This window comes from Drosophila montana, unplaced genomic scaffold (genome assembly GCF_035044405.1).
Source record: "Drosophila montana isolate Dmon_TW-CO22-7 unplaced genomic scaffold, ASM3504440v1 contig_2716_1, whole genome shotgun sequence".
In the NCBI taxonomy this organism is placed as follows: domain Eukaryota; kingdom Metazoa; phylum Arthropoda; class Insecta; order Diptera; family Drosophilidae; genus Drosophila; species Drosophila montana.
The window spans coordinates 364,340-378,587 of NW_026997587.1; the positions used below are offsets into that span (position 1 = coordinate 364,340).

Sequence of the window (14,248 nt, forward strand, 5' to 3'; positions counted from 1 at the left end):
ATGGCTACTGCCCTTCATCCCGTCAACGATGTGGTGATCGATGCACAGGTTTTCAAGAGAGCCAACGGATATAAGCCATGGCTCTACAAGGGCCAATTTGATGGCTGTCGGTTTTTGAAAAAGGCCTATATACCGCTTGTTATTTTCATTTTTAAGCTAATCAAGGATTACACCAACCTGAATCACCCCTGCCCGTATGTGGTAAGTACCTTATTAAATTCCTTGGGTAAATATTCAACTTTAAATTGAACACAGGGACAGGTATACATGAAGGATATGTATGTGCCCATGGATAATAATATACCGCATACTATGCCAACAGGCGACTATATGTTGAAAATGGTATGGATTCTCCATAAGAAGCCAACAGGAATATCAAAAGTATATGGCACATTTACTGAGGATATAATAGAACAATAAATCTTAACAAATAATGAAACAAAAATAATGTGTATGTTTGTGGAATAAAGCTTTTAAAATCATATTTTGTTTTTCCCTGTAAGCCGAGAGCCTCTAGTTATGTCCATAAGTCTGTTAAATTGTACTTAAATAGTTTTACAACTAATTTAAAAGAGTTTTAAATATCACAATTTAGTTGCTTAGATTTTTACATATCAAAATACCTACCATTATACGAATGATATATGACTTCATGGAGAAAAATTTACTATGAGCACGAATTTCTGCCCGAATCGAGAATCGAAATGGCGATTTGGTAACATTAATGCGTAATATTTTGAAATGTTAGTCCGTCTGATGGAACAAAGTTAAATCGAATAAAGCTTATAAAATAATATATATAAAATAATTTTTTACCTATAAGCCTAATTAGCAGCAACAGCCGCAAGTAGTTACTTATCTAAATTAGTCTGTTAAATTATGCTTTAATGGTTTTTTAACTAGTTTAAAAGTTTTGCAACTATTCCAATTCCCAGCACAAGTCGGTAATGGAAACAGGTCATCGAATTGGATTTGATAATAGTCTATTTTTTTTTTTTTTTGGAATATTAGTGCGTTTATTCAAGCGAATGGAAAAATATAAATTGAATATTCATGGGCACGTACTGAGCAGAAAATCAATTGCAATTCTTCGCCATGGGCATCAGGTTGCTCGTAATTGGGATGCTGCTTCCATTGCTGGCCTTAAGGCTGAGCTTGAATGTGAGCTATATTGAATTAATTTATTCAATTCTGTTTCCAAATTAAAGCTAATTGTATTTGATATTATTTGTGACTTGTAGGAAGCGGTTATATTTAAATTTACGAATGCGGTCTGTGAGAATCACAATAAGACCTGGATTACTGTGCACAAGTGTCGACTGCGGGCAATTAGTCGCAATAAGACGACATTTAACTTGAATTTAACCCTGAACTATCCTGTGGATCATCCCGTTAACGTTAAAGGTCAACTTCTGCAGAAGGCGAATGGCTACAAGCCTTGGCTCTTTTCCGCGAATATCGATGCGTGCCGCTTCATGAAACGGGCCTATAATCCAGTTGCCATTCTGGTATTCAAGCTCTTCAAGGAATACTCGAATTTCAATCACAGCTGCCCCTATGTCGTAAGTATTCGATTGAGTTCTCTTCGCCAGTTTTATTTCTTCTTTTTGTCTTATAGGGTCCGGTGATTATACAAGATTTTTACCTGCGTGTGGATAAAATACCGAATGCCATGCCCACTGGCGATTACCTATTGGTGCTGGCCTTTTCCTTTAGTAAGAAGCCACAGATAACAACAAAGGTATATTTCGCATTCGTAGAGGATCTTTTATGAGGTAAAAGTTTAAGTTTAACAATTGATTAAATAAAGCAAACGAAAGGAACTAATTCATTTCTTGCAATTAACCGGAATCTAATTACCTTGAGCCTTGTTTTACATATTTTAAATTTTCGCCAAACACAACTCGTTTATCTTCGTAAGCCAGGCGAAATCGCAATTATTGAAAATTTATCAATTAAATATTCGGTTTATAAAGCAATTTTAAAATATAGTATCTTTACGCTTGTGGTTAAGTACAATTGTAATTAGGAAACATATTGATTTGAAAATATTTTTAAATAATAAAAAAAGAGCTTCATATTTTAGGTTGTGCAGTCAAATCGACGTCATGCGCAGCGTTCTCTTCCTATTTGGATTGTATCTAACTCTAATGAGGCTCGGTTTTACTGTAAGTAGAGAGGAGTTTAATATATGTTATTGCAAATATTAACTGTTTTAGTTTTTAGCATGCGGCAGATTTCAAGTTCACGAATGTGATCTGCAAGTCGTACAATGAATCCTGGTTTCTGATACACAATTGCCGCCTGAAGGCAGTTAATCGCCACAAGACTTCGTATAACTTTAATGGCACAATTCTGTATCCCAGCAATCATATCATAATTAACATTCAATTGTTTAAAAAAGAAAGTGGCTACAAGCCCTGGCTGTATAAAATCACCTTTGATCTGTGCCGGTTCCTCAGAAAGGCTTACAATCCAGTTGCCATATTGGTTTTCAAATTGTTTAAGGACTATTCCAACTTTAATCATCCGTGTCCCTTTGTGGTAAGTCGCCAAGTAATTATATAATTGAAAGAACTCATAATTTTCTTGTTTTTTAGGGTAGACAACTTATCAATGATCTGCATCTAAACTACGAGGCTTTACCTTTGCCCATGCCAACTGGCGAATTTTTAATTGAAATCGATTGTTTCTTTGATCAGAAAATTCTGCTTTCAACAAAATTATACTTTCAAATACGCGAAGATTTTACAAGAAGTTGAATCGTTAAGAATATTTGCTAATAATAAAAGAAAAATTTGGATAAACGATATGTTGAGCTGCTTCGATCACAGGCACAGGGTATAGCCTGTTCTCTCATCTTATTACAGGGTACAACACTTGATGAACTTTGTATCAATTATGATATAATTGATATTCTTATTTGAATATCTTTGGTTATTTAAGAAGTATCTACATGGGAATATTTAAAACTGGACATATACTTTTATTGGTCTATGTCTATTTCGTATATAAAATGTTTTGTGCTGTTTGCTCGTTTAGTTATTATTAAATGCATTGAACTGAATAGTACTTCGAATTGTTTTAAATACATTGAAAATTAACAAATAAAAAGCCAAACAAATGAGCACCAGTTCAAAATGCTGGATTTTAATGTGAATAAAGTAAAAGGTAAAGCATATCCGACTACTGTGTTCTCTGAAAACTTAATGCGTTCATCTTGATTGAAAGTCTATAATACCCTCTCAATACATTTAAATCGGTAATGAGTATAACGAAACACAAATTTAATCACGATAGTTAAACTTTTTTGGAAATTACCGAGTTTGTTCGAGCGGACAAAATGTAATAATAAACCCATTTGATTTGTGCATGGCTATAAAATTTGAAACACAATCAAATCAAACTACTTCGCAATGGGCATCAGATTGATTGTTCTCGGTCTACTGCTAATATTTCTGGCTCTACATTTCTACTATAATGTAAGTGATATATGCCTAAGTTTACTATACATACTAATCTGATTCTCCTTAAAAGGAGGCTGTTAACTTCAAATTCACGAACTTGGTTTGTGGACATATCAACGAATCGTGGATTTCCGTACATCAATGTCGACTGCGAGCTCTCAGTCGGAATATGACAACCTTGAATATCAATTTATCTCTACTTTATTCCACTGGAAGAAATGTTCAGGTCAAAGGTCAACTCTTCCAGAAAGCAAGTGGCTACAAGCCCTGGCTCTATAAGGCAACCATCGACTGCTGTCGATTTGTGAAGAAACCCTATAATCCTCTGGCAATACTCGTCTATAAGATGTTCAGAGACTATTCAAATATTAACCACACTTGTCCCTTTGAGGTGAGTACTAAAATAACTCAGTTAGTTTTAATTGAAAGCTAACATTTCAGCTTCACAGGGCTTTATAATTGTAGATGGCTTTTATCTCAGATTGGAGAACCTGCCGCATGCCATACCAACGGGCGATTATCTACTAAAATTGGAATGGTTCTTCGATAGGAAGTTACAAATAACAACCGATGTTTATTTCGCATTCGCGGAGGACCTATAAAGTAGACCAGCGAATCCGGGAGGGTACTCTGGGAGCAGACCTTATTGAAAACCATATTATATCATATTTTAATATATCATTCGAGTATCTCGAAATAAGATATTTGTTAAGAGCAAATCACGATCAAAGAGGAAAATAATAAAGTTAACTTACTGATCGTATCTGTGTGAACGTTCCAGTTAATATTTAATGTAAGCTTCAATTGTTACAAGTACATTAAATATATACATTTTTGTTATGAACAATCAGCTTTAAACAAAGGGAGAATAAAGTTATTTAATAGTTAAAGAAATTCGTAAAAGAACATAAAATAGATTAGAGATATGCTCATAGCTGGGCGTGGTCCCAATGAGTTCCCAAAGGTATCCTGAAAAGGAGAATAAGAAAGTTCAGGCTAAAAACGTGGTACAAGCTCTTGTGATTTATGCATAAAACGCGAATAGAGGAAAATTGCTTTAATAAAAGCAATATTAGCAATACGTTCTATATCTCAATTAAAAGCCGACCGATAATTAAACTGTTTGTTAATTACCGAGTTTGCTCGAGCGGATAAAATGTAATAAAAAAGCCATTTGATTTTTGCATGGCAATCAAATTTGAAGCTCAAACCAAACGACATCGCAATGGCCATCAGACTGATCGTTCTTGGTCTATTGCCAATATTTCTGGCTCTAAATCTCTGCTATAACGTAAGTGAAAGTGGCTTATAATACAAAAACCTAATGTTATTCTCTTCAAAAGGAGGCTGTTAAGTTCAAATTCACGAATTTGGTTTGTGGACATATCAACGAATCGTGGATTGCCGTAAATCAGTGCCGACTGCGAGCTATCAGTCGGAATACGACCACCTTAAATTTAAATATAACTCTACTTTATTCCACTGGAAGAAATGTTCAGGTCAAAGGTCAGCTCTTCAAGAAAGCAAATGGCTACAAGCCCTGGCTTTATAAGGCAACCGTCGATGTCTGCCGATTTTTGAGCAAACCATATCATCCTATCGCAATACTCATCTATAAGATGGCCAAGAAAAATACAAACTTTAACCACACTTGCCCCTTTGAGGTGAGTATCAAATTAATTTAGTTATTTTTGCATGGAAGCTTACATTTCAGCTTCACAGGGCTTTATAGGTGTAGATGGCTTTTATCTCAAATTGGAGAACTTGCCGCATGCGATGCCAACGGGCGATTATCTACTGAAATTGGATTATTACTTGGATAGGAAGTTAACAATAAGATTCGATGTTTATTTTGCATTCGAGGAGGATTTATAAAGATTCGATGTCGCAACCATCTACACCAGGCGGGTACTCTTGAGGCCGATCTTACAAGAAGTGATTAATAATTTCAAGAAGTTAATCTCAATTATATTTTTATTATATCAGAGTTACTCGGAATAGGATGTTTCTTAAGAGAAAATCACGATCAAAGTGGACAATAATAAAGTTAAATGTTTTAGTTATTATTTAATGTAAGTTTCAATTGCTTCAATTATGTTATATATTGACATTATGTATATACACAATAAACTAGAAACAAAGGGAGAATAAAGTTATTCAAAAGTTAAAGAAATGTGTTTAAAATTATAGAATATTAAGTGGATTGCTTAGAGTGATGGATGTGATGGGAAATCAAAGCCAAGCTTTGTCCCTGCTCATAGCTGGGCTAAAAACGAGAAAGAGAAAGTTCAGTGGAGAAAACGTGGTACAAGCTCTTGTGATTAATGCATAATACGAGAAAAGAGGAATGTTGCTTTAATAAATGCAATATTAGTAATACGCATATCTCAATTAAAAGCCGACGATAATAAAGCTTTTTGCGAATTACTGAGGGTGTTCGAGCGGACAATTTGAGATTACAAAATCCATTTAATTTATTAATGGAAGTTATATTTAAAACGCAATCAAATCGAATTTCATCGCAATGGGCATCAGGCTGATCGTTCTTGGACTACTGCCAATATTCCTGGCTCTAAACCTTTGCTATAATGTAAGCGAGAGAGCCTTTTAAAGGATGCGAAACTAATCTGATTCTCTTTAAAGGAGGCTGTTGACTTCAAATTCACGAATTTGGTTTGTGGACATATCAACGAATCGTGGATTGTCGTAAATCAGTGCCGACTGCGGGCGCTCAGTCGGAATATGACAACGTTAAATGTAAATTTAACTCTTCTGCAACCGATTACTGGGAATGTTGATGTCAAGGGACAGCTCTTTAAGAGAGCAAATGGCTACAAGCCCTGGCTCTATAAGGCAACCATCGACGGCTGTCGATTTCTGAAGAAGCCCTATCATCCCCTCGCAATACTCGTCTACAAGGTTTTCAAAAACTATACAAACCTTAACCACACCTGTCCCTATGAGGTGAGCATAAGACTAATTTAGTTATCTTCTATGTTGAGCCTACATTTAATCTTGGTAGGGCTTGGTACTTATCAAGGACTTGTATCTCAGATTGGAAAACTTACCGCATGCTATACCAACGGGTGAATATCTACTGAGATTGGATTGGTGCATTAATAAGAATATACAAATAAGATCGGATGTTTATTTTGCATTCGTAGAGGACTTATAAATAAAATAATGAAGTAATGCAAATATATAAATGATGTGTGTCGAATAATTTTGAAAACTGAAGCTTGAGTTCGTTCAATTGTTTGCCCATTTGTAGAAGCAGGTATGGTATTCGGTTATTGTTAATAAATAACGTTGAGCAATGCTGCCAATTTAAATAAATGAACATAATTGACTTTGATACTGGCCTGACTAGAGACATCAGAGCCGGGTAGCTCAATGCAAGCCATTGAATGCCTGAATTATTGATAAAATCTTTTAGCAATGTGAATTGGTGCATATCAACTCCCTTAACTGCCTTGCCAGCTGCCTTAAATGTACTAAGTAGACCATTGGCATTGTCTTTGGGCCATTTTCAAATCTCTCATAAGCAAAGCATTCATTTTCCAATTATTTATTGATAGCTGTGTGTGTGTGCGAGTGTGTTTGCGTGTGTGTGTGTGATGCCGCTGGCAAACAGAGCTGGGCAACATCCCTGCCCTCCGCAATGCTCACCCAAAAATAACTAGTTACCCCTGGCAATCACCTGCAATAAATCTCTGGCCCTGGCCAGGACACAGCTGCAGCGAAACTGAGGCTGAGGCTGAGGCTGGAGCTAGGTTCTCTGTGGTTGCCCACTCGCATCGAGCTCGTCTGGACTGGCTTGGCTTACAAGGCAGCAGCAGCAGCAGCAGCAATGTCTGGCAGTTGTTGTCTGCAAAATATTTGCATTTTCACTTTTGATTTATTATTGTCATTGCCATGTGTAAATTGCCAAAGCAAAGGTGCCAACAAGCAGCAGCCGCAGCAGCTAAACAGCTGTGTGTGTGCGTGTGCGTGCGTGTGTTACGTTGACAAGGACACATTATGTTGGCCAAATGAATGGTAATTGCGGCACTGAAACAAGTAATTGAAGTGCAACTCAAATAGATACGTTGCTGTGGTTGACCCCCTCCCCACCCGCAAACCAAACCTCCAACCCGGCAATCATTTGCGGCTTCTGCCCTCGTTGTTGTTGTTGTCCGAGCGTTGATTTAGCTGAGGCTGGCCACACTTCGAATTGTTCGCTTGTCTGTTGCACTTAAAGTTTAAGTTGAGTTTCGGCTGACGCTCATTCGAGTTGCTAATTACAACTCCAAATTGGCCTGGCAAGAGGCCAACTTCAGCTCCAACTCCAACTCCTGCTCCAGCTGCCATTGCTGATTACTTCCGCCTCTATGCAATTTCCGCTTGGCGCTGCCTAAGCAGCTTGCCAGCAAAATGTCAAACAGCGACAACTTTATATGGCCGCAAGACGAGGCAATAATGACAACAGCAACAGCAACAGGACTAAAAAGGACAGGGCACAACATAAGCAGATAATTACACGGCAGCCAGAGCTGCAGAGCTGCTGATGTCCTCGGCCCGTTCGAAGTGTGGCAGCCACAAAGTAGAAAATGACAAAAAATAAAAAGCCACAAGCGGAAAATTAAAAGAGCAGGACCAACACAACAATACACACATTTGGACAGACGGCGTCTGCTCTTAAAGTCTCAGCCTAGTTAAAGACAACGCGTCAACTCGTTGGAAACTCTGTGCCCAGGGGCAGCTGGAACTTTATCAAGATGCTTATCCGCCTGCACAAATGCAAAATTCCTGTTTAACAAAATTCCAACTTCGACATTTCGTACATTTTTGACTGTCTGTGCGCGCGCTGTAAGCGAAACCCCGAAACAGACAACAGCCCAAACCCCTCCATAGCCGGCAGCCACATTTAAATGTGCCGCCAACTTTTGGCTGCGGCTCCACCTGAAACCACCCGGACACGTGGCTGCTGCTGCTGCCGTCGTCTGGCACTGATTTTATGCTTTATAACCTTCGATATGCGAATGGCAAACAACGTTTAGCGCTTTGCCGGGCCGACAAGTGTGGCTCTGCCACCTGAGGGCTTCAAATCCAGCACGGGGCGTATACGCAATATTTACGACTATGTGCGCCTTTTTTTTCCATCCCTTTTTGAAGCGCCGTGAGGGTTGCAAGTGCTCGGCATTTTTGGCATTTCCATACATCAAATATTTATGCCATATTTTAGCTATTGCGACAATGAGTTAAATCTGATGGAATTCAAACTCTCGCTCTGTTTGCTCAGCCGCAGCGGCTGCGATAATAAAGTTTAAAGCTGATCAACGATTTCGCAATCAAATTATGCGCATAACCAGATGAAGGGGCGGAAACGAACGTGCATGTGTGTGTGTGTGTGTTAGAGTTGTGAGTGTGCGTGTGTAAAAGTAGTAAAATTTAGATGAGATTTTGCTGATGCGGGCTAGGACTAGGTATTTTTTAAGGGGTTCGATTGGAAAAGATTAGAGAAAAGCGAGTTTTGGAAAGAGACAAAAAAACGTGAAAGCATAAAAGTAAATTTTCTTGAATAAAAAGCGTAGATTTTTAGAAGACGGGAAACCGATTTGGGTCCAATTTATTGTTTATAATATATATATTTATTTTTTTTCTTAAGATTGTTAAGATACAAGTTATTCAACTATTGAATTTTAGATGTCAATTTCGGGATTCAATTAAATAACAATTTAAAAATTTACGAAAAATAAAGATTTAGAAAGCTTGGCTCGCAAAATGAAACCAAAGGCAGAGAGTTGCTACGAAATGTGAAGCGAACCAGCGACTTTTAATTTTGAGTACGCAAAGTCTGCTAGCATAAGTATGCGTAGTACTCATACGCAAAAGACAGAAGAGACAAAATTCAGTGTAAATAAGAGTATTTGAGTAGCCAAAGAACGTATTCGTAAACTTGAAAGCAGCTCATTTGCGTATTTATCAAGAGTTTCAATAAATACTCGAAAAGTACTCAAAGCGCGTTCGTTCAACTTTGTCGTAGACGCGTGCATGTAGGCATATAACTGAGTTTAACTGGCCACAAATTGTAGCCTGGTAATGGAAGTGGACTTAATCCACTTGGAATTAAGCCTTGTTTTGGCATTGACAAATTTATGCATTTATCTAAAGCCAAGGACAAATTGAATTTGTGCAGCAAGTGCAAGACAGCGACATTCAGCTCAAAAAGTTGTTGCTTTAGTCTGTGTCCTGGCAATCCTTTACACATGATATTGTTATTTTTGTCGTAATTAAAAACCCATGAAAGCGACGACCAAACAACTGGCCACAATCGCATGAGCAGACACACACACACACACACACAGACAGTCAGACAGACAGACGAATACGAGTGTGTGGTAAAATAAACATGAGCGTATTGATGGGAGCAGCTCGGACGGCAAAAACTTTCATATCAATTTTAAGCCAAAGTAATGAAAAAGGAAAATGTGAAATGGAAAAAGGGAAATACTGAAAGAAACGAAAAAGCAAACGAAACGTATAGACAAAGCATATTTACACAAGCGCAAGTACACGCAGGACCAAGCAGGACAACGCTGACGATGACGATGATGACGCTGATGACGCTGATGATGTTGATGATAATGAAGATAATATTGTTGATGATAATATTGTTGCTGGCAGCGCACAAAGCAACGCTTATGACAAGCAGCTGCCAAAAAAAATAAAAAAAAGAGGAGGCCCACATCTAAGGATACTGTTTACACACAGGACTTCCTTAGTGTGGGCGCGTCTGCTGGAACGAACGAAATTAAAAACCAATAAAAAGCTGCACACGAAATTAAAAATTATGTTTTCCTTTTACATTTTACTGCTGCACAACAACAACAAACCCAAAAAAAATGTAGCAACGCATTAAAAACAAAATATACAAAAATTGAAAAACATAAAGCGCAAAGTTTTCGCTTTAAAACAGTTGGAAAATATGCTAAAAAAAGAAACTTTACGCATTTGTTTTTGTGTGCTGCGGGCATGTTGATGGACTAGTGAAATATGTGACGTTTGAAAATTGACTAAGTAGCTATTAAGTATATACAAATATGCTTGAATAGGTTGACAAGCTGTTTAGCTAACTCTCTATCGTAACTCGGTTCTCTCTCTCTTATTACTATATGATAGCCAATTAGGGTATCTGGTCTTCGACTAGCCCGTCAGTTAAATTTAGTTGTTTTGGAGTTGTAAACTTTTACAATTAGGCAAAGGAATAAAAGTTGAGCTGCACGCCAAAATGCTGCTGTGCATTTCGATAATTGAATATTTGAGCTAAGCTGCAGACAGTAAAAAAGCATAGCATACATTTCAGCGCAATGTAGTCCGTGGCCCTTTAGCTATGCATATTGCTAGTTTATTACGCTCTCGCAGTCCGTTTGGAGCGTATTAATTTCCACCAATTAAACGGCCAGTCGAGGCGAGACATTCATTTAATTTACTACCTGTGCTTCTCTTTCCTCCGCCTTCACCCCCCCCCCCCCCCTCGCAATTCATCCTTTTGCTCGACCCACCGCTTGGCATACCACTGCATAGCTTTGGCCATGAATAATTTAAGCAAATCGCTGGCTGCTTTTTCGTTTGTACGTGTCGACTGTGCGGGATTAGACGGCATTTGCATATTTTAATTATTTAGATTGTTGTGTTGAGCTACTTACGCGCCGCACTGTGCCCTGACTATGCCTGTGCGTCGAACGGATGTAAAAACGGAAGTGTCGGCGACGCCAGACAGACAAACACCAAAAACATCCCAAAACAGTCGAAACTTAATTAAAAGCCGCCGTTTTCCTTAACAGCTGCAACTTCAAATCGGTAGCTGCTGCTGGGCCATTTACCATAGATAGATTGCGAGTTCAGGACACAGGAATCTGAGCTCGATAAAGCAGGTGTAAATCTTAGAAAATCGAAATAACTAATTTTTGTTGTCAGCTTAACGCTGGTTTCTTTGAATTTCTCAATGTCAAGATGCTTTAACCTTAAGTGTGACGAAAATAACTTCTTAACAATAATCAATCTGAGTATGGTCCGTGGCATCGCCATTTTGAGATCATTTTATTTCCTGGCATTCAAGGGATACTCAGGAAATGATATCCATTGGATTTCAAATATTGAGAGCTTCTAAAATATCGTTAAAACACACCTGCCACACTTCCTTTCTATTTTCTAGATGTGTTAGAATCTTTTAGAAATCACAACTATGCCATTCTGATTCCAATATCTTTACAATACTCAAAGAATATCTCAAGCTTAGGTTCTTTCTTGAACTTTTTCTTATGAAGAAACTTTAGTTACTTTAGTTTTCTAAATTTTTCCTAAATTTATACGGTTTACCATTGTAGTGGCCATTTTAGCCAAATACTTGCCAAGGTTAAATTCAAGTTAAGCCAATATCCAGCACCCAAAAAAAAAACAAGGAAACATTCATAAGTATTTGTGGCTGGCTTTGGCCAATAAACACATTACGATGCCAGTTGCCAGTTGCCAGAGCTAATCATAAATTCATAATGAAATATGAGCAGCGCGGCGAGTGGCCAAAGATACATTGGCCAAGCCGGAAGCCAGCCAGCAGCAACAACAACAACTACTACAACTTCTACTAGACAACAATGTGTAGTAATAAATACGCACTGGAACTGGGAAAGCTGTGCGGGGTTTATGGTTGCAGTTCTGGTATTTTTGGGCAAGCGTGGTAAAGTGTAGCCATAAACCAGGCGCTGCGACCGGCTGTGGCATTACTTTTATGATTATTTGTGTCGTTTCCTGTTATACACGTTCACAAAGCAGAACAGAGTATATTGGTTTTGACCAATGGCCGTCATGCTGTGGAACATATATATTCCTGCATACTCACGTCAGAGTGATATAATGTTGGAATCACGTGTCTGTAAGGTGACCATCTTTCACACAATTTTATAACTGGAGTCCTCCAGACTGAAGACTACCTGTTCACGCCCCATCCCGCGAATATCTATAGTTTTAACAGCTTGAGAGCTGGAGAGATCGAATACATAACGAAGACTATTGTGGAGATATCTAAGATCCATCTAAAAATCGGGAGAAATTGGTATCTCCTCATAAATTGAACGGGTATTACAAAGTCGCTTAGACCCAGCAAACTTATTTCTTGTTGTTACTTCTGTTGACTTTCAACCAAAGTGACTTTAACAGCACATATGGAGACGCTAGTCTAGTCTAGTTCATGTCCGGGTCAGCGGTCACGGGTCAGCGGGCAGCAACGGGCAGCTTTAATTAGATTTGCACATTAGACGACGACAACGAGCAGCAGCAGGAGGAACAGGCAGAGGGGCTGGGGCGTGGGCGGGGGCAGGCTAATGACACTCACATCGCTTATGCGTTGCACGCAGCGCGCAGGAATGAACTGTTTATGGTCATCTTTGTTAGTTAGCAAAGCGCAAAGAAGGCCAGTAACAGCGGCACGGACTTCGCAGAGCGCCATCAATAAGGCTTTATTTAATTTGAGGCTCGCTATCTTTAGGCCAAGTCCTGCCAAAACCTGACCAACCACCCGACCACAGCCTGAGCCTGAGCCTGGCCAGACGCGTACACACGTGCGCAGCACATGATTATTTTTATTAGTTATGATGATGTATCCTTTTATAAATGTGTGTGTGTGTGTGTAGGTGTGTGTGTGTGTGTGTGTGTGTGGGTCCGGCCTGGCAAATATTAATAATTGTTGCCTGCATTTTTTTTTTTCTATTTGCGGCCTCGTCGACGTCTGCGAAACACGCTAAAAATTAATTAAACGTTCGGCAACGGAGCGGGCGTGGCTACGTGGACCCACACACTGGCTGCTGGGCTGGGGCGTGGCGGGGGAGGTGTAAATAATTTTTGCTTGGCCATTTCGTGGTTATTTATGCGCTTGATGTTTTGGGCTGTTTTTACAGCAAAACCTTCCTGCTACGCGCCGCCCTGGCCCGCCTGCGCCTTCACTCATAAAGGCAAACGGGCTGCACTTGATTCATGTGCTTTGTTGTTGTTGTTGATGTTGTTGTTGTAACAGGCTGTCGTAGTTATTGTTATTGTTGTTGTGCAAACAGCACGCACTCCATATTGGCAATTTATATTTGTATTAATTAATGGGCCAGTAAACAATTGCTGCAGGCAACGCCATTAGCACGCAACAAGAGCTGGGGGACCGTAGGATAAATGTAGGAGAATATGGAATATAGGATGCAAAGAGTTGGCCTTCCATCTACTTTTTTTTTGGGTGAGTTAATAACATTTGTGCTATGCAATTGTGCAATATGTACTTTAGTTATTTCATCAATTTGCTGCAGACATCATAAATTTTGTCGGTATTTTGCGAAATATTTGCATATGAATTATGATTAAGTGCAGGGAACGTAGCGGAAATAAGTAGATTATGATATAATGCAATGCCACTTAAATTTCGGAACTTAAAGCGAGAGCACGAAACACAGCTGAAATTACTTAAAGCAAACAGGGACTGACTTCATTTTCATCCCATTTTAATAAAAGTACGCAGCACAATTAAGCAACATTTGATAAAATATTAAAATTGAAATATCTCTTGCCATCGGGCTTTAAGGTTTTAAAGTTTCTGAAATCACAAAACGTTGTATCGCGCAAAATCAATCCGCCCGTTATCTGGCTTTATTTAGCCGAAATATGGCCGTTTATAGCCGTTTGTAGCGGTTTTTAGCAGAATTTTAGTAGTACTGCATACTTTCGTGCTGTCTACAAATACGTTTTGAGACTAATTTTTTATC

At 38.6% G+C, this 14,248-nt stretch overlaps 1 protein-coding gene across 1 annotated transcript; it reads left to right on the top strand.

Annotated features, from left to right (window-relative positions):
• On the top strand, positions 1 to 1,774 carry LOC135429803 (uncharacterized). Its single transcript, XM_064684274.1, has 3 exons — positions 1 to 201; positions 1,242 to 1,562; positions 1,619 to 1,774. Exons 1-3 carry the CDS (start codon positions 1 to 3, stop codon positions 1,772 to 1,774), a joined length of 678 nt encoding a protein of 225 aa, XP_064540344.1.
• The last annotated feature ends 12,474 nt before the right edge of the window (positions 1,775 to 14,248 follow it).